The following is a 22,767-nucleotide window of genomic DNA, read 5'->3' as shown; positions in this document are numbered from 1 at the left end:
TGTTAAATACCTCAGCCTTTTCCTCACCTTTGTGGCAATGTTCACACACACACGCTGCTCCTCCCCCCAAAATGAAAGATGCAGATTACCCTTGGCCCTCTTTTTGTTTCTAATTTATTTGGTAGAAAAAAATTTTTGTTATCTTTTATGACGGTGACCAGCCTGAGTTCTAGCTAGGCTTTGGTATCACTAATTTTTCCCCTGCATAACCTCGTGACACCCTTGTAGTCCTCCAGAGTTGCCTACCCCTTTGTCTAAAGTTGGTAAACTCTCCTCTTTGCCCTGAGTTCCAGCCAAAGTTCTCTGTTCAGCCAGGCTGGTTGTAAAGGAATGAAGCTGGGTTAACTAGCATTGATAATATACAGCTGTGGGCCGGCTTCAGGGGCGGTGGGTTGGCTGATGTAGATAAGGTGCAGCTGTGGCTGTTCTGTTAAGGGGTTGTGAGCCAGTGAAGAGAGAGCAGCCAAAGAAGAGAGAGGAGGAAGAAGCAGAGAGAAGGATGAGAGAGAATGCGCATGCCCTGGATGAGGAGAAGGCAGCAGAGGGACTGGTGTGAAGGGTATGTTGGTATGTGATGGTAAAAGATCTTGTTGCAGCTGGCTAGTCTGGAGAGTGCTGTGACAATTGGTGCTCTGTGTGAGGCCCTTCAGATGATGAGACTGAGTGTAATGAGTGGTGACAGCAATAATGGCTGTGCCGGGGGACATCTGAAGTTTTCAACAGTGACAGCGGTGCCCAGTGTAGCAGAGACAGGCGGGGATAGTCTGTGATCTAGATCACGTTGAGATAGGCAGGAGAGCCTGGGGACCTGGATCAGATACCAGTAAAGGTGAGCCGTTGGGATCAAAGAGAAGGAAGGCTGACTGCCATCGAGTTAAGAGGCTGAGGGTAATCGGCAATAGCAGCAGAGTACACAGCCAGATGTGGCAGCAGCCCACAGCGGTGGCGGGTCCAGAGCGTGTCCGGCCAGACAGCGGTGATGGCTGTGCTGGCGGAAGGCGCGGGAGCAGCGCGGTGCCGCGGGCGGCTTCTGCCGTTGCTGCTGCTGCTCGGCCTGGGGGTATTCTTGCTGGCGTTTATGTGCTCGTTGAAGGTGTCTCCACTTGTAGAAGAAATGGGCGACCACAAGGCTGTTAAGAAGTTTTTCAGGACACAGAATGATGTGTTAGCGTTGTATTCTAGATCTGCTGCTGCTGAAAGCTCACTCAGGTTACTGTCTAGTGTGACCCAAGAGGTGAAAGGACAAGGCACGACAAGTTCATCAGAACCCCCCTCTGAAGAAATCAAAATCCCAGATGCTAAGAAAGCAGATAAGAAGAAAGGTGATCAACCTGCAGAAGCTGAAAAGCCCAAGATAAAAGTGAAGAAGGAATTCAGGGACAAGTTGTCCGGACTGTATGAAAAGTTTATTTGTAAAAAGGTTGTGATGATTGTTAGATACCTAAGGTATGAAATGTTAGAAAGAAAAAACAAAAAGGGGGGGGGGGGGGGATTTGTAGAGGAGTCAAAGGACTGTATGAAAAATTTATTTGTAAAAAAGTTGTAACGATTGTTAAAAACACAAGGTATGAAATGTAAAAAAAAAAAGGGGGAATTGTAGTGGAATGGAGCTGGGTTAATTAGCATTGATAATATACAACTGTGGGCTGGCTTCAGGGGTGGTGGGTTGGCTGATGTAGATAAGGTGCAGCTGTGGCTGGGCAGCCAAGGAAGAGAGAGGAGGAAGAAGCAGAGAGAGAGCGTGCCCTGGATGAGGTGAGATGAGAAGGCAGCAGAGGGACCGGCATGAAGAGTATGTCAGTATGTGATGGTAAAAGACCTTGTTGCAGCTGGCTAGTCTGGAGAGTGCTGCGACAGCTGGTCATCTTCCCCGGCAGCTCATCTTTTGGCACACTTTGTTAAAGCTACAGTTTTACAGGAAGTCTGTGGTGAGCTTTACTGAGAAGGTTTGACTTCCCCTACTGTGAGTCCCAGTTACACACACAGACAGACAAAGTTTAAAGTACAATACTAACATTTTTTGGAATGGTAAGCAAGATTATGAACATCAAGACACAGCAAAGACTAGAAAGTAGTAAATAGGAAAACTGCTAGCAGCAATGCAAGATTATGGGGCTCCATACTTACAGTCCTTATGGAAAGCAAGAAGATGCCCCTGGGACAGATAGTAAGGCAGAGGCTTCTGCAGCAGCTTCTGCTGAGGTGTCTGACAAATTTTAGGGGTTTCACACTGAATATTTATACCATAAGGGGAGAGATCTGATAATCATCACAAAACTGTACAGCACCAAACTGCAACCTGATGGTATTATGTGCTTTGTGCACTTTCCCATTGTGTACTTGTCCTCTAGAGTGTAAGACAGCACTAGCTTTCTAGGTCTTAGCAGCTCTTGAGCTGTGCCTTTATAAGAGCAAAAGGTCACAGTCACGCTTTCACAGCAGTACTGTCAAGGTCTGAGCCCTTGTGCAGGCCGGAGCCCAAGTGTCATCCTGTATCAGGAGAACAGATAGTTTTAAAGATTCAAGGTCTGCTGTTTCCATGAAGATGTGATACTTATCACAGAAGAAGTCTGCAAGAGACCATGAAGGACAGTAACTCCCCTTTTACAGTTGCAGTCAGTACAGTTTAGTTTAAAGTTCAAAGGAATCCATATGGAGATTCCCTTCCGTTCAATACTTCATACGTTTCGGTAGCACAAAATACACTGGCATGCACTGTAAAAATACTCGGATTTTTAGCAGAACCCTTCCCACAGTCTGAAATCTTATGTGTTAGATATCTGAGTAGGGGTCAGTGGAATTCCCAAAAGATTATGCTACATTTCTCTTGGATGTGCACTGCAATGTGTATATAATGAGCTGCGCCAAAGTCTTCTGAAGATTGTGGTGTGATGAGAATATGCGTACCTCATGTACGTTGGTAAAAAGGCCCCATAAAAATGTCACTCCAGCCTTTTCACTCTTCTCCTCCTGCACTTTCTGAAATTTGAAAAAGCCAGAATTGCCCCTTACTATTGTGCAGAAAAAAACATCTCTGAACTGTTTTTAGCAGAACATTTCTGTGTCTTTGATGAAGACACTGGAAATGTTCCTCGTTGAGAAAAGCTGTAACATGTAGTGTGACAGGCATGTTTGTTTGGTCACTTTGTAGTGGGGAATGAAAATATGATTGAGCACTAAAGCAGGTGTTTGAGCGTTGACTTCTAAGCAAAGAATAAAGTACAGATTTGCATGGGGATTTTGCTTACTCGACCCTTATTTCAGATGCCATTTAAAGCATGATTTAAAGGAGGAGTAACCAGAGGGACAGTCCAGTAAAGTGCTGAGTGATTCTGAGGTGCCGAATGCTATCCGTTACCATTGCTTGCGATGAGATTTAAAGGTAATCAATGTTGGCAGGATCTGAACCATCATAAATTATGAAGATAAGATGGTTAATAAAAGAATGCAAATGCGGAAGGTAAGTTTGTGTTTCTTGACAGTGTTCAGCATGACTTTTGTAATTATTAACTTCATGCTAAATGCCTGAGATAGTCCTTGTTCAAATGCCTCAGTCTAGCTCCATATTATCTCCTAACAACATTTCCACAATGAGGAAAAGAAAGACAACAGATTCACCTCGTTCATCCACAGATTTGACTGAAGGGAAGGAGAAATTAAGATTGAAGAAAGAGGTTGGCCTCATTAGTGGAGTGTCATTAATTGCAGGTACCATGATAGGCTCGGGGATCTTTATGTCCCCCGAGGAGGTGCTATACCGTATGGGAAGCCCTGCCAGCAGCCTGCTTATCTGGGCAGCATGTGGTCTCCTCGCCATGTTCGGAGCCTTGTCGTACGCTGAGCTTGGAACCATAATTAAAGAGTCTGGAGGTGAATATATTTACATCTTGAGGATTTTTGGTTCTTTTCCTGCTTTCCTTTTTGCCTACACTTCTGTTATCCTAGTGAGACCAGCTGGTTTGGCAGCTGTCTGTCTGAGCTTTGCTGAATATGCTGTTGCACCGTTCTACCCAGGATGCTCATCTCCGCAGGTTGTCATCAAATGTACAGCTGCTGCCTGCATCCTGCTTTTAACTATCATCAACTGTCTCAATGTGAGGCTGGCGACGTCGATTATGAACATTCTTACAGCTGCCAAACTGTTGGCTTTGTTGGTGATTGTGGTAGGCGGATTGGTGCTGCTTGCCAAGGGACAAACTCAGAGTTTTCAAAATGCTTTTCAAAACACGACTGCAGGTATTGGGGCAGTTGGAGTGGCATTTTACCAGGGACTTTGGTCCTATGATGGCTGGAACAACTTGAACTATGTAACTGAGGAACTGAAGAAACCTGAGGTAAGTGAGCTGAGTTTTACTTACTTAATCCTGCTGCTAATATGATTGAATCTGTCTATGAAGGGTTTAAAGCATTGAGGAAAGACTACTGAGCTTTCCTCATGATTTGTTCTGTCTTCTTGGCAAGACACTTAAGGCTATGTCCAGAAAGGGTAAAACCGAGTCCCTACACAAAACTAACAGCCTACTGACAAGAAAGCACTAAAATACCCCTTTGACTGGCAACAAAGCTATTAGGCAGCACTTGGATGCTTTGGGATGAAGCTTTGTCTTAGTGTTCAGAGGATCTCACTATAGATACCTAGATATACGCAGAAAAGCACTCACAACTATAATCCATAAAGGTTTCTTAACGCCACATACTCCCTAAAAGACTTGATCTATAATGTATGTATCAAAAAACCACTTATCTCTCCTCATGGCATGGAGTGGGGACTTCAGAGCAAGCCAAGCCTCACTGGAGAGGGAATCTAGCTCTCTGAATGACCCCTGTCTTTCAACACCTACTTTTTTGGCATTGTTCCTTCCATGCTATAGGCACTGAAGCAGCTCGTGTGCATCTTACATCAGCCCTCTCTGTGCCATATTACCTATTTTCACAGATCAGACACTACAGCAGTGAACAACCCTTTTCTAGAAAGAGCTGTGTGAGTGCAGAGTGTACAGAGTGTGCTTTCTACCAGCCCTCCGCACAAGATTTTACAGATTAAATGAAAGCGCACAGTTAAATGTTAACCTAAATGGCAGCAAAGATCCTAGGGTCATGTGGTACTTGCGGGGGGGGAGGCAACAATGTAAGGAATTGCTATATCTTGTCCTACGGTGGGAATGAGGAATGCAAAAACTGGTATTTCAGGTTTTTAGATATATATGATTGCTATATGATCACTCCACTACTTTTTTTCCAGTGCTTTCAGCTGCATAAGGTAGTGCTTGTTGATTTTATTGGGCCTTAAAATGATCTGTGGTGTTCCAAGACAGCATACTGTCACTAGAAAGAAATATGTAATTCCTTCCTAGAGCAAATCTCCTTTGTGCTGCCCTGTTTTGATTTAATCTGTAGAGGAGTTAAATGTGATGCAACACACGTGGGTACTTCATCCATGTCAGTGCGATGTTCATGGGAAAATGCAGCACGCCAGGAGACAGAACATGCTAGTAACAAATCAATATTAAAGTAATCAAGAAGTATGCAACAGACATCTTGGGCAGCTATGAACCAAAATCTTTTAAAATAAATTTGGGTGGGTTTTTATGGTTTGAGACTGTTGTTTTTTTTTCAGGACTAACTTTTGAAATGTACAACCTTACTGTTTGCATGACATCTTTGGGACACTGGTACAAAAACTGCCATGTGAATCTGGATTGAAGTCTTGTTCTGTAGAAAAGCTTAATGAGCAAAGGAGTTTGAGAGATGTGGGTGGTGGCAAGGACAAAACAAGAAAAGCCCCGTGCAGGCATAAATGTGCTGCATCTAACATTCCTGTCATCCCTTTCCAGGTGACCCTTCCCAGAGCTGTGATGCTTGCCATTCCTTTGGTTACATGCCTGTATTTGCTGGTAAACGTGAGTTACTTAGCAGCCATGACTCCATCTGAACTGCTGTCTTCAGGAGCTGTGGCTGTCACTTGGGGGTGAGTTCTGCACGTGGCAACACAGCTGTTGCAGCCCAGTAAAATATGGGTTCTCCCCTGAGTTTCAGGGGATCTGCTATTCCCAGTGAGAATGGCAGGACTGCATTGGTCAGGCCAGGAAGACATGTCAGGCTGTGTCGCAGGGAAGTGTGCTGCCAGTCCCCTCTCTGTCACCTTCAGGACACTGTACAACCTGCCCCCACCGAAGGCCAAGGCTAAGAAGCCCCGTTCAGCCCATGGGGTCCAAAGTTCACCTAGGCTGCCAAGACGGGGTGCTCTGCAGCACATCTCTTCCCATTCACTCTCGAAACCTGTGGCTCCCTTCCAAATCATGTTTTTCCCCATGGAAAGTGGCCATAAAGAGGTAGTGAAGTGCGCACCAGGAGCATCTCAGGACAGAAACTGAGGATGCAGCAAGGGTGTATATCCAGACCTGGGGGCTGGGAGATGCCCCACATTTTAGATATTTCCAGAAACGTGGAAAGGACAATACGCCACTCACTAATGCAGAGGCAGTGGTTTGGGAGTGAGACAGGAGCCAACTGAGTGAATCCTGTCCACTCAGCACCTGGAATTAGATCAGACCAGAGTCTTTTGGTTCAGTTTCTCCATCTGTGGGGAAATGGAAAATGACGCTGATCTCTACACCACCTTTGAGAAGGAGTTGGGTGCCTTTGGTAATTGTATCTTCAAATTGGCATTTGTTTTTTCAGAGTTGCAAAGAAACTATTTGTACCTGTCGTCAGCCTGAAATGTTTGTGATATTAAACAACCTCTCCGCAAGACAAGGATTTTAGGAAGAGAAGGGAGAGACTGTCATAAGAGATGTAGGCATCATCAACTCCTAACCAGATGATCTTCCACCAGAGCATCCAGCCTTAGTCTAAATATTTCCAAAGACACAGAATCTGTGATAGCCCTAAATGAGTCATATGGCAGAAATGATGACACAATATATCCAGATTATGTTGCTGCTTATCCTCTTCCTAGAAAGTCATCAGTGACTTTGCTTCTGTGTGCATTTCACAAAATCTCCAGTTTGAAGGTCTGACTGAGCTCTTGCTGGATGCATTCTGTAACAGCTTTAATGTCATTATAAATAGGAGCTTTTAAAGGTCTAGTGCTTTGTTTGAGCAGGTTACAAAGCCTCACTAAGCTGCAGTGTCATGAACTTTCTCTGCACTTCCTTTCCCATCATTCCTGATTAACAAGTTATTTGTGAGCTTCCTCCTTTTTAACACATCTCCTTTTCCTGCCTGATTAATCTTTTCACCCTGAGAGTGCAATTCAGGAAGAAACATTGAACTAGCAGCCAGAAAGCTGGGCACTCAAAAGCCTGGAGGATAGGTGGATGGCCACAGGTTGAGGAGGGTGTAACGGCTGTGGTTCATGAGCAAGAGATGTAGCTATTCAGGTCAGTAAGTAAGGGTGGGAGGAATATAAAAAAGCCACAGAGGAAGACATATCACATTTAAATGTTTACTCCCCATATAAGAAAACTGCCAGAGAGAAACATTGTTCAGTGGTGAGAGGTACAGCCACAAAGGAGCTCATGAAACTCTCCCCAGCGTTTTGCTGATGTCTGTGATTTACCAACTGCAGATCTCAGTTTGCTTGGTAGAAGTGACTCACAGTAGTGCCCATAGTTCATTTTCAGGGTCCAAACAGCAAAGCACCAAACTCATAAAAGCAAAAATACACAATTGCTACAGATTTTACTATTACTTTTGTGATATATGTTGTTTTCCCTTGAGACCTTATGGTTGTGGAGTCACATGATTATAGGAGATACCCAGATTCCATCATTTTGAAAAAGGGAAAACATTTTTGTTCTGGTTATTGTAATTAGCTTAATAACTCAATGCCTGAAGGACCATAACCCAGGTATTAAGCTTCTAAACTACATTTTTTTTAAGTTGTTGTGATAGATAAGCTCCTGCCATGACTTTAGAAAGCCCAACTCTTGATTTTTGAATGTTTGGGATAGGTGATACTAAAAAAGAGTTCTTAGGGCATAAAGACATACAATTTAGATGGAAATATAAAGTGTTCTAAAAAACTTCTGAGTTTGGAATTTTTGCCAATTAGATTAATAGTGTATTTGTGTGTATATGTATACGTGTATGTGACAGTTATCCCCAAACACCAGCATTTATTACTCAATTAATAATCTTCATGCTGCTTCATTCCAGAAGACAAGCTTCACTTTCAGGTGCGAAGATTATCACATCTTGCAAATATTTACCTCAAACTCTATTTGTAACTCTGCTACTTCTTCTGTTATGGAGAAAGCAAACCATAAATGTCTGAATATGTTGTAGAACCAAACTCCTGGAATTTAAACAATTGCTTTGGCTTAAGCCTTAGTCACAGAGTAGCAGAAATGAGTGATTATGGGATTAAAGGGTTAAATTCTTATGCATATTAGGGAAGAGGTTATAGTGCAGGATATTTCTTCAGGTCTGGTGGAAACAGTTTTTCTGTGCTTTCCAAGTTAATATTATTTGCTGTAATAGCAGTATCCCCAGGATTCGTGCCATAGCATCTGTACACAAAAAATGGGGTCTTGCCTGTTGTGACAGATTTGTACACTATTGCAGTGTCAACAGATGTAGATATATATACACTGGGCAGGAAGAAAAGCTGCCTTCTCTGGATCAGTGACTAAATATGGGAACTGGAAGAAGGCTTTAAATCATTAGAAAGGCTTTGGAAAAAATTTCAGTGAGAATAATGGAGGGAAGAAACCTGTCTGGTTCTATGATGAGTATTTGATACATCTGTGAGCTGGATGTTATGGTGTGAACTCTTTCACCTCAGGGACAAAGTCCTGGGCAATTGGGCATGGCTCATCTCCCTGTCGGTGGCACTGTCTACATTTGGTTCATCGAATGGCACGTTCTTTAGTGGAGGCCGCGTGTGCTACATTGCTGCAAGGGAAGGCCATATGGTAAGGACAAAAAAATGGGGTCTGGCTTGTAGCATGATAGCTCTTTAGGGGGTTGTTTCTTGTTCAAAGAATTTCTTCCCCATCTTTTTTGAATGTAATGTGTATGTTGCCTCCTGGATTTCTTCTTCAGCCATGTAATTTCGGAAAGAGACATAATTACCTCTAACCTGAAGTTTAAGAACTGCTTTGAAATGAACAACTGAAATAACGCTTGCTGTATTGGAGCACCTGGCACAGGCTCTGTGGTGACCTAGCTAATACACCTGCCAGGGAGGGGAAACCTGGCCATGCTTGCATGCTGTAAGGCATCCTTGCTCACTCTGGGAAGGTAGCCCAGCACTGGCACACTGCCTTTGCAAGCAATACAGACTACGCAAGCTGGTCTCAGGGGTGTTCCGTCCTTCCCGTGGTGTAGTCCAGTTCAGATGTAGCATCGGATGTCTCTGCTCTTCAAGCTTCATAGCAATTACAAGGTGATGCCGAGCCTTCCACCTTCCCTAGCTGGGGTTTTTAATTAGTTTTGTCAGGTGGAGACAAATCTGGTAGCCCAGCAGAGGTCAGGCTGCTGCAGCTCCATACTCCCTGGTCCAGCCGGTAAATTCATCATATATTCCCAATAGGCGCACACATACAAACACAAGTATACAACATATATATACACACATACATACATGTATATTTGTATATATACATATACAGATAGCAGGGCACACAGATTTACATATAGACACGCTTAGTGCTCACACAAACACTAGCACATCCCACACCAAGGGCCTCATCTTGTTCCCGTCTTTGGCTGATCAGGGCTCTGTTAGTGGGAAATATAGATATATACAGATGTACAGTGTGGGTCCCTCCAGCAGCTGGGCTCAGACATTGTCTGCTCAGTATCTGCCCCTGAATCCCAGTCTCCCCAGTTGCTGGCACCTGGCCATACAAGCTCCTGAGGCTGCTGCTGCATTCCACCTGCTGGTATGGACCCCCTCACTCACAGGCACGCTTCTCCTTCTTAGTGCTTGAGCTGAGTTACATTTGTCCTCTGTTTTGAGCAGGCATGTTGTGTTCCTCTTGGACCTTTCTCCTTCTTTGGTCCTTCCTCCCCACGCCATCTGGCATTTCTGCTCTCAGGTGTGAAGGATATCGCTCCACTCCTTGTACATAGGAGGGAATCTTTGATGTATATGAGTTGCCAGGCTGGTGGAGATGACTGGGTTGGTGGTTACTGGTTCCACAGTTTCTGTTACTGATGACGGTGTCTGCTTTATCGTGGTCAACTCTGTGCTAAGCAGTTCACAGATGGCCTGAATTTGACCATATCGGATGAGTTGAACGTTTAATGCCATTTCTTAGACACTCAGCTCTAGAAGAAGTTCTTGCATGATATCTTGGTTGGAAATTAGGGGGGTGGGGGGAGGGAAAAAGAGAAGCCTTTCTCATTAAACTTTCCCAATGAACCAAGCAATAAAGAGGCTAATGATTCTCTCTGTGTTCTGGAACAAATCCTGTTTTTCTTTGTGGTTAGTTGCATAATTGTTTCAGGAGTACTCCTCGTCTCATTTTCCAGGCATCCCAAAAGAAGTAAAGTCCCAGAGGGACATGACAGAGAGCAGAATAGTGGGACCATGCACAAGGTCCTGATGATCACCAGGAAAGCTCTGATTTGACTTGGCCTTAGTCTGTCACACTAGTAGTTTGAAAACCTCATCTTGCCTGCCCAAACTGAGCATATTTGATATAAAATCAATTAGAAACAATAAAAATATTCTTGAGGGGGAGTTTCCATGTTTACACTCCTCAGAGCTGAACTGCTTTTATGTTATGTTTATTTGATGATCAAGAGTGGCTCTGGCTGCAGGCAGAGCTCCCACCAGCAGCTGAGGGGAATGAGTAAGTACGTTTGGGTGTGTGACATGATGGTATATTGTTTTGCTTTGGCTTTCAGCCAGACATTCTGTCTATGGCTCATGTGCGATGCCTCACGCCCTCCCCTGCTCTGCTGTTTACATCTGCTGTGTCTTTAATAATGGTAGTATCAGGAAGCTTCACCAGTATCGTGAACTTTTTCAGGTATGTATGTGTTACGTTTCTGTTTGCATCCCCTGTGCTCCTGGTTTTTTTATATTGTGGGGGTTTTTATGAGCTGGGGCTATTGCTTCCTAACCAATATTGTGGAGAGGAGGAAGGGAAGAAAGAAAAGAGCTTAGGAACCAGCATCTTTGCAATGCATGAATGCTTCTGTCACTACATACTTAACTGGATGTGATTCATCCTCATATTGAAATGAATCTATAATATTCAGATCATTCTGAAGTTCTCATTGTTTGTGCTGGAAAGGAAATGAACAGAAGAACTACTAAATTTATATCAATATTCTCCTTTTTAATTGGAAAGATGAACATCTGGGATCTGCAAGTCAGGCCTGACATTCCTGGATGATCTCACCCCAAATGTAATGCTGTCTTTTTTTTCTTTTTTTCTCTCTTCTAGTTTTATAGCATGGTTTTTCTATGGCATGACTATTTCTGGCCTCCTGTATTTAAAAATCAAGAAACCAGAACTGCCAAGATCTTACAAGGTGAAGTAATAACATAAAACCCTCAAACCCTTTTCCTACATTGCCCAAATGACTACAAGCATTATGAGGAAAGAGCGAGCACTGGGCTGGTTGCTTACAGATTTAGTGTGTTGGTTGTTTTTTAATTTCATGTTTTATCTCAGCAAAATCAACAAGGGGCAAGATAGTGTGAATATACAGGCATAAGTCAAGGCTGAATTCTGTCTTGATAAGCTAATAATGCTCTGCCCCCTGAGTGTGGAAAATATATCTACCATATCCTCTTTTTTTCCAAGAGATTTAAGAGGAAAATGAAGGATGATTCTGATAAAAAATGTAATCACCTGTTTATGGTCTCAGAGTTTGGTTACACTCCTCAGAGGGCAGCGCAGGTGTAAGAACCTTGCAGAGGACAAAATACTCAGCCAGAATGGCCCAAGTCTTTTGAGACGGCCAGGAGACAGGTTTGTTTCCAGTAAAACAGCTAATTGGAAAGAAATCAGGGGTTACCTGTTCTTTCCCTGGTGCCATGAGTTGAGCTGCAGCGCTTCCTCAGTAACAGAGGGAAATATTTTTACAGAAAAGAATGCGTGAACAGGAACAGCCTCGTTTTCATAGGGTTCCTCCAGGATATAGATGACAGGCTGACACTGCCAGGCTGTGCGAAACAATATCAAGTGTCCTATGGGGCTCAACATGAAGAAGAACAGTGTTCTATTAAGTTTTGCAGTCACTGGCTTCTGTGGCTCTGTCCTGAAATTAGGATGCTGGATGAGGATGTTCACCCAACTTGTGGCAGAATGGGCTTCAAGGAAAAGTTCTGTTTCTACAACAGTGTTTCATATATTGTATAACACTCCCATGTCCTTCAGGCCTGTGGATGGCATGTGAGGGTGTCAGCCTGCTGCAGCCTTTGGCTTGATGGCCTAACTCTTTCCTTAACTAGATGCAACTCACATCTAAAGGTTCCAGGTCAACTGACAGTCTGTGGCTGATGTCCTGCAGAATCAGTATGCGCATTGCAGGATTGTATTTAAGGGAAAGGTTGCCCTTGGTTTGAAAATAATTTTTATTAGCATTTTGCCAGAAGTGTTAGAACATGGTGTGGGGGGAGCAGAGCAGAGTAGAGCATCCCACTAAGACAGATGAAGCCAATGGCAGGTCTTCTCCCTGCCCCCACAGGTAACCATGAACAACATTTCCTTCGGTCTGTATCAGTGCCCTTGTGTTGGACAAGGGTTACAAAAGCAAAAAAAAGGAAAATCCCAGCTTGAATGTTCAGTTTTTCACCTTGTGAAATCATTTTCTCTTGTGCATTCACTAGCCTTTGAGGGAGGACGGCCTCAAATTTAAATTTAAATGTTTCCTGACCAGACTTACAGAAATACCCTCTGAAGTTGCCTGTCCACCTATTTGTCAACACATGAATAAACCTTTTTTGCCCAAGGGTGCTAAGGTTCAGTTATGTGATTTGTATGCGTTGCTGTGTGTTTGGTCTACAGCTCAGCTTTCGGATGCAAGGTAGTAGGGAGAGCAAGAACAGACCTGGCACTAAGAACAGTAGTTTGCAATTTCATGTCTAGGAGGGCAGGGAAGACCAGGGGTTAGGGTGTGTGGTGATGGTGTAGCTCTTGAAGGGATGTTCAGCCTTGGAGTGGGGGTGGGCTGAGAAACAGGATGCCTGGATTAATTGAGATCTCTAGGTAACACCTCAGGTTGCAGCATGTTTTCATCTGCAAAAGTTTCAGGGATGTCCAGACCCACAGTGGCCCATGATTACGTGATTCTTGACACCAGATTTTTTTCTTTCACAGGTCCCGATTCTCATCCCTGTAATCGTGCTGATAGCAGCTGTGTACCTGGTGTTAGCTCCCATCATTGATCAACCCCAGATTGAGATCCTCTACATTGTCCTGTTCATTTTCAGTGGCATCATTCTTTATTTCCCACTGGTTCGCTATAAGCGCCACTCTCACTTTTTACAAAGAGTCACTTTACATCTCCAGTTGTTCCTGGAAGTTGCTCCAACCACTAAGGATGCAAACTGAGATAACATCCTCCTGGCATATGGCTGCCTGCCCCTCATGGTTTATCCCAACACCTTGGTTTTCAAGGCTTAGAAAATATTCTGTAAGGGAGAATGAGTAGAAAGAAATCATCAGTAAAATGCCTAGCTGAGAGGGACTAGAGCCATGACTCCTCACATTTCCTTAAAATTTTGGGGACATGTTTTTCCCATTTTCAGCTCTGCCTTGGTAGATTACATACAGGTTCCAAACGAATACATGTTTTTGAATTTTCCATCCCAAGAAGAGGTGTTCACCAAACCCTTAGCTCTTCTATTTCAAGGCAACAGGCAAAAAAAGACTGAAAATGAAATATTATTCCTATAGCAGGCTGTGACCCTAAGCCATTCCTGGTAATGCCTTTAATTATTTCCACCTAGTTCTGCCCACTGTGACCACAGAGCTTCTCCAATAAATGAAGCATGGATACACTGTGTTCACAACAAAAAAACCTTTTTCACTCAGGTATTTGCTTTGGGAGCTTGCTTTTCCCTTGCTCCTTCAGTTCCAGGTGCACAGTCCAACAGTCCTTTCTCTGTCTCAGAAGTCATCCTGTATCTCTTGTAGAAAAACCTCTGATGAAGATGAGAAGTGCTTTGAAGCTCTGTAGTTTACTCAGTTGAGAAGGCACTTGTCATCAGGGATCCATCCAGTCATAGTGCAAACACAGGCAACATCACTCAAGTAGCAACAGTCACTCGATAACCTTCCTGTAATTCCCCCAAAGACAAATAATTTGTCTTTGTCACTTGTGACAAAGTGAGCAAAAAAAACCCAAACTACAGCAAATGAGCCAGAAAGATACTCTCATTGCAAATTAAAGAAACCACATACTAGGCTACGTTTGGAGAAGTGTGGCCAGCAGATCAAAGAAATGCTCTGTCCCTTTGGACTCAACACTGGAGAAGACACACCTGAAATGCTGCACCCAGCATTGGGTCCTGCTGTTCAAGAGGGAGTTGTGAAGACAAAGAGCCAGGCTCTTCTTGGTAGTGGTGGTGGTGGGCAACAGCCACAAGTTGTTGCTTGAGGTATTCAGGCCGGACTTCAGGAAAATTTCTTCACCATGAGGATGGTGTGCAGGAAGGTGGTGAGATCTCAGTTCTTGTACATTTCCCACCACAGCCATTTCCACCAGTTTCCAAGATTCTAAAGGCACAACACAAAAAAGTCAGGGGCTGTGCTCTCACCCACACCTAACACCCCTAACACACTGCAGTGGCTGTTTTCCCGTTACCCTGAGGCTGAATGCTTTTTCTTTTCTTCTAGGGGAGAAAGAGACAGTACACACTTTTCTTTCCACTTGTACAGATTGTTCCTGAATAGGACCTGTCCTGCCATAGGCTAAAAAGGTCTAGGTGTTAGTCCCTAAAATGTCTTGTTTTATCTCAAAGTACCGAGAATGTTACCCAGGTTAACTTTGTCAGCTTGGTCTTCTGCAGACCTGTACCTAACACCACATTCCTGGAACAGGGTGACTTGATCCTCCAGGCCTCTTCCAGCCCATCTCAGAGCTGTGTATCTGATAACAATCTCACTCTGCCACATCACCCACCCCTTCTGTTCCTCTGAGTGCTGATACCAGCAGCTACACAGATGCAACAGTAGTTTTTTCCAAGTGTTAGGTATCTAATGGGATTGGCCAGTTGCTGCTCATCTTCTAAATCCTTAGCTTAAACAGTGTTTAGGGGGATTTCCTTCCACTGCTTCTTACTGGAGTTGTCAACAAAGGCCAATGAAGGAACAGTTTTCCCTCCTGAATCCCATGACAATGCAAAATTCTTGGAATGCCACCTTGTCTTCCCTCCCTGATAGAGAGTGTGTACTTAAATGACTGATGAGCTCAGGAGCTCTAGGTTAACTTCCCACTACTGCCCTAGGCTCTTCATCTGATGTCAGGCAAGCTTCTCAAAGGAGCTATATCCCAGCTACTTATCTAAAAATTAGGATAATACTATTTCTATGATTATATATATTTTTTTAACAGTTGCTGTTTCCTACACATATTTATGGAACCAGCCACATGGGACTGTGCTCTTTTGAAGATCTACAGTCCATATCAAAAAAGTGGGAACTTAAAGGCTTAAAGACATGCACAATATTTGTGGCTTGAACCACCTATCCTTCTGTACCTAAATATAATCAGGGTTGATACTGTCTGCACGTAATTCTTGTGGAACAGGAGTTATTGCTGCTGTTTGACATTATGGGTATAGTATAGATGATGAGAAGATGAAGGGATTAAGTGGCTTGCACATGAAATGTGTGGAAAATGTGACTGTTTCTCCCAAGGTCTCATCAAGCATCTTACCATGTAACCCATCCTTTCTTTCTGTGCAGCTGTGACATATGAACAATGATAATGAACACAAAAAGACTTAACACTTTGAATAAGTAGCCTTTATATGGTATTGGTTGGTGTATGGATAAAGGGGAGCTGAAAAGCTGCAAGTATTATATTTTGCACCAATCTCATTTTCTATAGATATTATTGTAACAAGATGTTCTTTTTATGTTGCCTAGAGTTTGCAAGCACAGGTGTTTATAGTACCAAAACAAGATGCTGATAGCTCAGAGAATGGCAAGATAATTACAATAAAATGGACATTAAAATGAAGTGAGTTGATGTGGTGGTTTGCTTTCCATCCAAGAAAAACAATTCGATAGAAATTTTTACTGCATGAACATAAACAGTCAGCATCAGACTTATCTCTCATTGGATGGAAGGTTTAACTACACGTGTGGGTGCTTGGATGTGCATACTCTCATTTTTCAAAATGATTGCTTATCTTTTTCAAACCCAGCATATGCAAATCAGAATCTCTCTTTCCTTCATTAGACATTTGAAATAGAAGTTTCAGGAAGAGGCAGCACATCCTTACTTTTCATTACTACAGCACAGCAACAAACATGACAGCGGGCAGAGCATTAAAGTTGCCATGGCGTGTACAGGTTGTACTGTAAGCTCATGTTGGTCCTGTCTGTCTCTGAAGCTCCAGAGCCCTGTGACATGTGCTTAGCCCCTTCCTTCATGGGCTCTGAGAAAAACTGGACTACCAGCATTGCCATCAAGGTAGTCATAAGATCTATACTTCACCTCAAGACCCTGAGTATAATTGAATCCCATGCTTCAGCTGGCAACCTGCAACCACCAGTCTGGAGTTTTACTTTGGTGCACAAAGTGGGGGTTTTCCTGACTTCTTCAGAAGCATCAGAGATGGGCTACACCTGGGGGCAGTCAAGGATGGTCCAGTGTGTGAGAAGCTACAGAAAATCCTCCTTTGGTTATTTTCTGATAAGCCTTACTCATATGCCCAAGTTTAAGTGATTATCATAATTTGTGGCTGAGGAGAAATTTCCCCTTGGGTGAGACAGCACAGAATCCATAATGATTTTAATTTTCCTCTGTTGCAGAAATACAGTTCACCTGATTGGATTGGCTGAATTTATCGTATCAGTTTCTGCCAGTGCAGAGGGTTTGGTGTTCAGTCTCTCCTGCTTTCCTGGGACATAGGGAGTAATCAAGGCCTTACTGGACCCTCTCAGCAATGCTAAGGGGATTGTAGAGCTTCCAGTTTCAGAGATGAGATAAATATATCCTACTCTTGGAATCATAGACCATTAAAGTGTACGTTGGAATTGACCTCTGGAGGTCTGTAGTCCGACGTCCTGTTTGGAGCAGGACTGTTCCCCATCTTAGATTAGGTCACCTGTGACTCTGTCTCACCATGTCTTGGAAAACACCGAGGATGGAGAGCTCACCATCTCTCTGCGCTGCCCTTCTGATAAGAAAATTTTCCTGAAGACCAGTCTGAACCTCTCAAGCCACAGCTTGTGGCTGTTGCCCTTCACTGTACTATCTGCTACCGCCAAAGAGGTTGGCTCCATCATGTTTGTAACTCTCCTTTATGGAGCAGTCTCTTTTTGCCAGACTCAACAAGCCCAACTCCCTCAGCTTTTTCATGTAGGTGAAGTGCTCTAGGCCTCTAACCACCCTGGGAGCTCTCTGATGGACCCTCCCCAGTTCCTGTGCTTCCCTTTTGGACTTGGCAGGGGTCAGAGAACTGGATGCCACATTCCAAGTGCACCCTCACAGGTGTTGAGTCTGTAGGGACACTGATGTCCCTTGATCCGCTGACTGTACTGCTAATGTAGGGCCAGTACGTGTAACCCCAGCTCCTTTCAGCCAGTCAGTTCCCAGCCTGTGCTGATGCACACAGATGCATCCAGATGCAGGACTAATGCTTCCCATTGCTGAACTGCAGGATGCATCTGCCAGCCCAGTCCTCGGGTTTCTCTGGGTGCCTTTGGATCGAAGCTCCACCATTTGGCATGTCAGCTTCTCCCCCTAATTTATTACCACCTGCAAATTTGCTGAAAGCACATTTTATCACATCATCCAGGTTGCCCATGAAGACACTGAACAACATTGGCTCCAGGTTTAACTGTTGTGGTACTTGTTACCAGATGGTGACCAGATATCAAGTCACTGATGTAGCTGTAGCTTCTATGTAAAGGTGCACACTTCTAAGAGTTTCAGCTGACTCAGTGGAAGGCCACGTCAAACCCTCATTTTATACAGCTGGTGCTAGTATTAGCAACTTTGGATAGGCTGTGATAAATCTACCTGTCAGGATGACTCAGTCTAGCAGTTTAGAGGGATCTATATCTTGCACTTTATTGACTAGTTAGTCAAGTATCATCAGGGTCTTTGTGTATGTGACTCATTTCTCACAAAGGAATGATTTTTGCTAAAACACTATGTAGTCTCAGAGTCATACAATAATGGGGTGGTCTTAGGTTTGTGAATTAGCAGTGAGGCTAGGAGGGTAGTGAAATAGCCCATCTGTTTTTAGAATCAAGCTACCATGTCAGATTTGTCCTCAGAGGCAGCGAACCCTATGGCTTGAGTGTCTGGCAGATAAATGATCATCTCTTTCTTCTAAAGGTTGGTCATTAATTCTTATTGTTTAATTTCATGGACTATGCCCTGGTTTTCATGCGGTGATATGACAGCCAACGGGGGAGCTGGGAAAAGGGAAAATGAGAAGTAGATTGAAAGCAAATTCCTGTATGTGTGAGTCTTGGCTTGTGTGCCTGAATTACCTATGTGAAATCCAGACACGGACAACACCTGAGCAGCAAAGACACATGCCCAGAAATTCAAAAGTGCCAGAATAAAAGTTGTTTGTTCAACATTAATCTCTTTCCTTTCTGTTTGTACATTTTGGGCTTATCTTTTAGTTTGTAATCTATTTTTTCCACAGCACATCTGTGTCATTAATGGACAAAAGAGAGCAACAGTTTAGTATTTTGCCTTTTCCCATTGCTCAGCCTGTGGTTTCCGTAATTCATGAACAGGTCACAATTCCTCTGAAGAGGCAGCTCCAGAACAAACACATATTTTCAGCAGAAGGTATGAGCCCTGGCACAAGGGGCAGCACCACAGCCTCACTGCTCGAAGTTCCTGAATTAGGCATTCAGAGCTGCCCCGGGGATCTCTCAGAATATTGGTCCTGCTGTCCTCCTTCCTTTGATGTGACCATACTCCTGGACTCTGCATGCTTAGCTTTCCACTCGCATCTCACCCTGTGTAAAAGGAGGCTAATGAGACTTTAGCCTTGATGAGCTGTGTGAAGCTTAGTTCATTCAAGTTCGTAAGTAAAAGGAAATCATCTGACTGAATAGGAAGCAGAAGGTCAAGAGATGCCAATAGTCTTTCTCTACCTAGGCCAAGCACCCCTTTTACCTCTAACCTATATTAAGTGTGTACAGACTGCAGAAAATATGCAGGGTTTTTTTCTGGCTGAAGGGCCACTCCTGTAAGTCATACCAGCTAAGCCACCGCTTCGGTGTCCTTGGGTGGATGCAAGTCCAGCAGGGCCATGTGGGCACCTTGTAGGCAAGAGCCATGTCTCATGCACAGCAAGAAAGTGCAAAGGAGGTTGGATGTGAAGCTTGTATTTGAACGTGCCCAGGTGATGCTGCAAAATATCCCAAGGATTGGGGTCTCTGGAATCCCTGATGCCCACAGAGAGGCAGACAGCTGTGCCCCTTGAATTGAGCTGAAAAGTTTATACTGAATCCTGCTGGGGGTTTGTATTCAGCTCCCCACGCACCAGGCACGAGCATGACTGTGGGTGAAGAAGCATATGGTGATTTTTCATCCCCTTGGTGCTGCCTGAACGCAAAGCCACTGTGGGGTCAGAGATGGTCCTTAAAAATCCCCTGCAGTCTTCACCAACTTCCTAATGGGTTATCTCACCCCAGTCTCCCTCAGCAGCAAGACTTCCTGCCTCTCCTGCCCCGAGGGCTGTGCTGCCAACCTGCCCAGCAACCCCCTGCCTGTTTTTCCGCTCTCATTTAATTACTTTGTTCAAAAAACACCATTCCTTAGATGTGCAGTGCAAAAGGTCCCTGGCAACACTTAAAGTACTATTCTCAGGAGACCTGACTGTGGTACAGGTGAGGCTGACAGGGAAGGTGGTGGGCAGGGTGGGCATTGAAACCTCAGCTCAAACCTCAGCTTCCTTAGCTCAGACATGTGGGTGAGCAGTCCCCCATGCTGTTGTCCCCAAGGCATGGGTGAGTATCCCACTAACAACAGGCGGCTATTGGAGCTGAGGGCATCAGTCGAGCAGCTCCAGGCCATGGAGGGGATTTTGCAGAGGATCTGGGTAGGATTTTTCAGAGGAGATAGGTAGGAATTCGGAGAGGAAATAGGTAGAATTTTGCGGAGGAAATAGGATTTTGCCGTGAAAATAGGATTTTGCAGAGGAAATAGGATTCTGCAGAGGATCTGGGTAGGATTTTTCAGAGGAGATAGGTAGGAATTCGGGGAGGAAATAGGTAGAATTTTGCGGAGGAAATAGGATTTTGCAGAGGAAACAGGATTTTGCAGAGGAGCGGGGCGCCGGCAGGTGGCGGTGGCAGCCCCCGGATGAAGGGCTCAGCTCGCAGGCCGAGGTGGCTCCGCGGTGCACCGGCAGGCAGCCCCCGTGCAGCCCCCGTGCAGCCCCCGTGCAGCCCCCGTGCAGCCCCCTGCTCCCCCAGGGCCCGCTCTCTGCTACCCCCGCACGGGGCGATCCGCTGAAACAGCAGAAAAACTCATTTTGAGTGCAAGTGAATGAGATCAATCAGCTTTGCTCCTGGTCATACAAAGGCCAGCTCTTGCACAAGGGAAAAGGAGGATCCTGTAGCTGGAAGTGGGAGGGGGAACAGGTCCTGCCCTCCTCAGCAGGTCCTCCTGGTCCCTGCACCTGTGAGCCCCTCGCTGTGCCCCAGGCACGCGTGGTCCTGCACCCACCAGAGCCGCCCGGTGAGCATCATCAGGGAGACCTCTCCAGGGCTGCAACTAGTGCCCGGCAGCAAACTCTCCCTGCCCCGGGGCGGGAGATTCTCCTAAGGGCCATTGCTTTTTTGCTTAAAGCAGTGCCGGTTAGAAAGGATGACAGTTTATCAGGCTCAAATCAGCACAAGTCCTATGAAGTCAGGCAGATTCATGAGAACTGAATTATTCATGGCTGTATTTGAAACATAACCATTCCCCTGCCATGCTGGAAATCCAGATGAAATGCTTTTGTGCTGGAGCTGGATAAGCCCAGAGGTAGTTTTGTAGCACACTTTAAAAACCCGTCTCTTTGTCTTGTCGTGAGATCAAAGCTGTTTGGAAAGCAGGAGGTGCCTCCCGGAGCGTGCAGGACCTTGCCCAGCTGAGCGCAAGGCTTGCTGGAAACCCACAGGGTAAAACTCAAGACTTGAGTTGTGTAACTGAGCACAAAGTGAATCTGACTTTCATTTCACTGTCCAAGATGAGTGCAAACTGAGTGCACATGGCCTAATGGCCAAGGGTCAATTAGATGTAGTTTTTCCATTGCTCAGTGCTTTGGTGGAAGAAAGTTAGCATTATTTTATGATAGGTTGGTCCATAACACAGAAGCTGTAGCTGTGAATCAGGACCTCCATTTTGCTGGGTACTGTACATATGCAGAAACCCTCTCAAAAATGAAACCTTTTGCCAGAGACCATCTCAGCATGACTGCACCATATAAAGTCTGAACTATGCAGAAGAAAAACGCTTGTGTTTTCAGTGGATGCAGTATATGTCCTGGAGCCCCAACTACTATGCAGTTCAACACACTTCAGATCACACATACAAAGCGTGACCCATGGAAATGCTTTGTGGGACAGTGTTTCCTCCAGGAGCATTTTCTTAGAAGAGGTGGGACGGGCAAACAAACTCAGTTTTCCCTTTCCAGCGTTCCCTCAGGTAGGACAGCAGGGAAGTGTATTCCTCCTGGGGCAGAAGAAAAACAGTTATTGGTCCACCAGCTCAGCTTGTCCACAAGGACATATCACCCTCCTCTGCCTCTCCTGTAGTGTATACCTGGATCCATGCTCATGACATGTCAGCAGCCACAGAGATGTCTTGTATTGGAACAGCTTCAAGCAGAAATAGAGGTATGTAACCCATGTCATAAAGCTTGCAAAGCAAAGATTACATGTAAGAATGATAGACCTTTCTTTTTAAGAGGACATAGTAAATAAAATGCAGAAAGGGAAAAAACTTTGGCTGCCTGCTCTGAAAATGTCCCAGGCAGCTGTAGCGAGCCAGCCATGGAAGGCATTAGCTATAGCTAATTAATTTGCTAAAAGCACTTTGGATATTATCAGGTTACTTCAACCTGGTAATGATGCTGTTCCTTTGTTACTACTCCAAGCAGTGAATTCTCCAGGGTTATGATGCATTATCTGGCTTTACTCAAGCCACTGCCCTGGGAGCTATGTTGCCCCCAGGATGCTGAGCATCCTTTCCGTGGGAGGATCCAAGCCGTCCAGAACACTATCTCAGCATTCTGTGTGGGTGCCTTTGGCTTAGACTTGGGTTCTGTCCTGACATTTATTGAAAAAAAACCACAGGGATTTTGCCTGGTGCTGAATGCATGTCCCAGAGAAATGGTCAGGAGAAGAAGGGAGAAATGAGAACAGACTAGAGGGGCAAACCTGGACAGCATTTTGGAGTTACTGGGAGAGGCAGACCAAGAGATGGAACAGTCAGAAGTCTGTTGCAACAGGGACAGCTCCACAGCCTACAATGTCATCAGCTGGGGAGGCCTCGGATTTGGAGCTACCAAATAGAAGGAGAAAATATATTTGGTGGAAACCAAGGTGAAGGAGTGGAGGAAAGGGGGAAGATTAACTCGGTGTGCAAATGAGATGTAGCTTTTTT

At 44.6% G+C, this 22,767-nt stretch overlaps 1 protein-coding gene across 1 annotated transcript; it reads left to right on the top strand.

Annotated features, from left to right (window-relative positions):
• Positions 1 to 1,786: 1,786 nt before the first annotated feature.
• LOC119150448 (b(0,+)-type amino acid transporter 1-like) lies at positions 1,787 to 16,155 on the top strand. Its single transcript, XM_037392991.1, has 6 exons — positions 1,787 to 4,334; positions 5,835 to 5,968; positions 8,789 to 8,918; positions 10,861 to 10,985; positions 11,406 to 11,493; positions 13,287 to 16,155. Exons 1-6 carry the CDS (start codon positions 3,522 to 3,524, stop codon positions 13,518 to 13,520), a joined length of 1,524 nt encoding a protein of 507 aa, XP_037248888.1. The 5' UTR covers positions 1,787 to 3,521; the 3' UTR covers positions 13,521 to 16,155.
• Positions 16,156 to 22,767: the final 6,612 nt, after the last annotated feature.

Source organism: Falco rusticolus, chromosome 6 (assembly GCF_015220075.1).
Source record: "Falco rusticolus isolate bFalRus1 chromosome 6, bFalRus1.pri, whole genome shotgun sequence".
NCBI lineage: Eukaryota > Metazoa > Chordata > Aves > Falconiformes > Falconidae > Falco > Falco rusticolus.
This window is presented reverse-complemented; position numbering and strand designations above follow the sequence as displayed.